At 59.5% G+C, this 2,361-nt stretch overlaps 1 protein-coding gene across 1 annotated transcript in view; it reads right to left on the reverse strand.

Annotated features, from left to right (window-relative positions):
* The window catches only part of PTSG_11538 (uncharacterized protein), a gene marked incomplete at both ends in the record, with an annotated part of 8,009 nt that overhangs the window by 1,388 nt on the left and 4,260 nt on the right, over positions 1–2,361 (reverse strand). Inside the window, 4 exons of the mRNA XM_004998584.1 lie at positions 214–902; positions 1,094–1,637; positions 1,805–1,876; positions 2,044–2,165. Coding sequence (XP_004998641.1) covers positions 214–902; positions 1,094–1,637; positions 1,805–1,876; positions 2,044–2,165 — 1,427 coding nt within the window. The remainder of the gene's footprint in view (positions 1–213; positions 903–1,093; positions 1,638–1,804; positions 1,877–2,043; positions 2,166–2,361) is intronic.

Genomic DNA, 2,361 nt, shown 5'->3' on the forward strand with positions numbered 1-2,361 from the left:
CCTTCCTGCCCCTCTCCCTTGTCCCTGCCTCCCTGCTCCTCCTGCTGCTGTCGTCTCAGCTGCTCCTCCTTCTCAATCCGTGCCTTCTCTTTCCTGCGCCTGCTCCTCTCCCTCTTCGTCCGCTTGCCCCGCTCCCTCTTCTTCCTGCGTGACCCCGTCTCCCCCTTCCCCATCGCCCCTCCCTGCTCCCCACCCTCGTCGCTACCCCCTGACCTTGCTGGCACTGTCGCCGTTGGCTTGTGGTGTCGCCGTCCCCGCCCCGTATAAAGCTGGTTCACTATTCGCTTCTGCGACACAATCATTTTTTTGCCATCTTGGATCCGAACGCAGGCAAGCGGGATGCGGGTGCCTGGGTCGACCCCAACCACGGGTGTGATGGGGCTGGTGTCGCAGACGGTGTCGCGGCGCGCGCTGGGCTCCACTAGGAGGTATGCCGTGTAGCCGTCCGTCCTGATGGACGTGACGCGACGCTTCCGGAACTGCCTGGCCACGTCTGCTCCGAGGAAATCGAGGAGGGACAGAGCTTGCCTTGGCTGTGGTCGCACTGCGGCAGGCTGTCGGCACTGGCGCTGGGAGTGGCCGAGGCGGCCACACTTGCAGCAGGTCAGGTACCGTAGTAGTCCTGCATCTAGTTGTATGAAAGGGTGCTTGTTTGTGAATGTGGGGAATATCTTGAACGAGGTCAAGTCGGTGTCGGGCGGTGCAAGGGTCCTCGCAAGATGCTGCGCGGCGCCGATGTAGAGGGCCAGCTCGGCCGTGTGCTCACATGCGAAGCGCGCGCCTTCGTCATGGTGCTCCGCCACCTTCTTCAGTTGCCGTTGAGCAGCTCTCGCCTTGTTCTTGAGATCCCGTTGGAGGAGCGGGGTGAACTCTTTGGACGCCAGGTTCAGCAGCTTGTATGCCTAAGTGGTGAAGATGAGCACGTGCAAACACGCGTGTGAGTTGGTTTGGGTTGTGTGTGTATGAGTTGGTTGTGTGTGTCGCGTTGGTCGAGCGGGGACACACACCGCGATGCATGATGTAGCAACAGCAGGCATGCGAGGAGGGTCATCAAGCAGACAAGGCAAACACGCAAGCATGCGCACAGACATACCATGGTGGCCGTCATCCATTTCGGTGGGTCCGGTATCCCCACGCCGTGCTGTCGGAGGATTGACAGCATCGGATGCTGGCTATGTTTTTTGTGGTTGCGCAGTGTGGTGAAGAGGTTGCTTAGCTTGTCTGCTGTCAGCTGTGGCGCCAAGTGCTGGAAGCAGTAGGCAGGTCTTGGGGATTTGCCTGTGGCTGCTGCTGTGACTGTTGTTGCAGTGGCGGGCGGTGTTGTTGCTGCGGCTGCTGTTGCTGTGGCTGCTGTTGTTGCTGCTGCACCTTTTGCCCTCTTGCACGGGTTGTCAGACGGCGACGCCGCTCGGGACTTCTTGTGGTCCTTCTTCTTCTTCTTCTTCTTGAGGTCCTCGACGCCTTCGGCACGCTCCTGGGCCTCGCGGAAGGCGACCTTGCGCTCCACAATTTCCTTTCTTGTGGTCTGGGCGAGGTCCGCCAGAGTGGAGAGGATTTCCCGGTGGTGTTGTTCCGCAGTGCGCAGAATGTGCAGGTAGAGTGCCGTGGTTGCAGTGCACTTCATCTGCCCAGCATACCTGCGTCAAGCGTGGATGTGCGTGACAAGGCAGGGCGGGTGTGCGCATGCATGAGCGTGTGATTGCGCACGCGGGCACGAACCTCGCATGAAGTGCGAGAGTGGGATGAAGGGTGCATGGTGCAGTGAAGGAAGCAGTCAGGCAGTTCAGCGCATTGTCGGCCATACCTGCACATCTCCAGCACCTTTGAGCGCTCCAGCTCCACTCCAAGCCGCTTGAAGGGCATCAGGACCGCCACCCTGTTGTGCACCAACATCGATAATTGCAGTTGGAAGAGGGCAAAGTGTGAGCGGGCGCAGGGCCAAGCGACAAGGGTTCAGTCACAGGTGCAGACGGCAAGCGGTTCACGCAGCACAAACACAACGCATGCAACATAGCGCAGCAGGCAGGCTATGCAAGAGCAAACCTTGGGTTCTTGTTCTGATCTTGACCGCGTCGCTTCTGCCCACGTTTTCCCTGCTTGGTGCTCTTGCCACAATCGCCACGTCCATTGCGATCACGAGGCTTGCGCCCTGGACGCCGCGTACGCTGCGTCACCATACAAAAAACGTCACCAGATGGTACATAAGTCCACAGCGCGAAATCTCAGGGTTTCAGGCACAGCAAGCGCGGCGCACTACACACGGGCGATGGCATACGCAACCATGTTGAGACTTACGTGTGATGTTGTCTCAAGTCGGCCATTCCGCATGTCGGATACGATGGCTTTGAGAGCCGGGCGAAG

Source organism: Salpingoeca rosetta (genome assembly GCF_000188695.1).
Source record: "Salpingoeca rosetta unplaced genomic scaffold supercont1.1, whole genome shotgun sequence".
Classification (NCBI taxonomy): Eukaryota; class Choanoflagellata; order Craspedida; family Salpingoecidae; genus Salpingoeca; species Salpingoeca rosetta.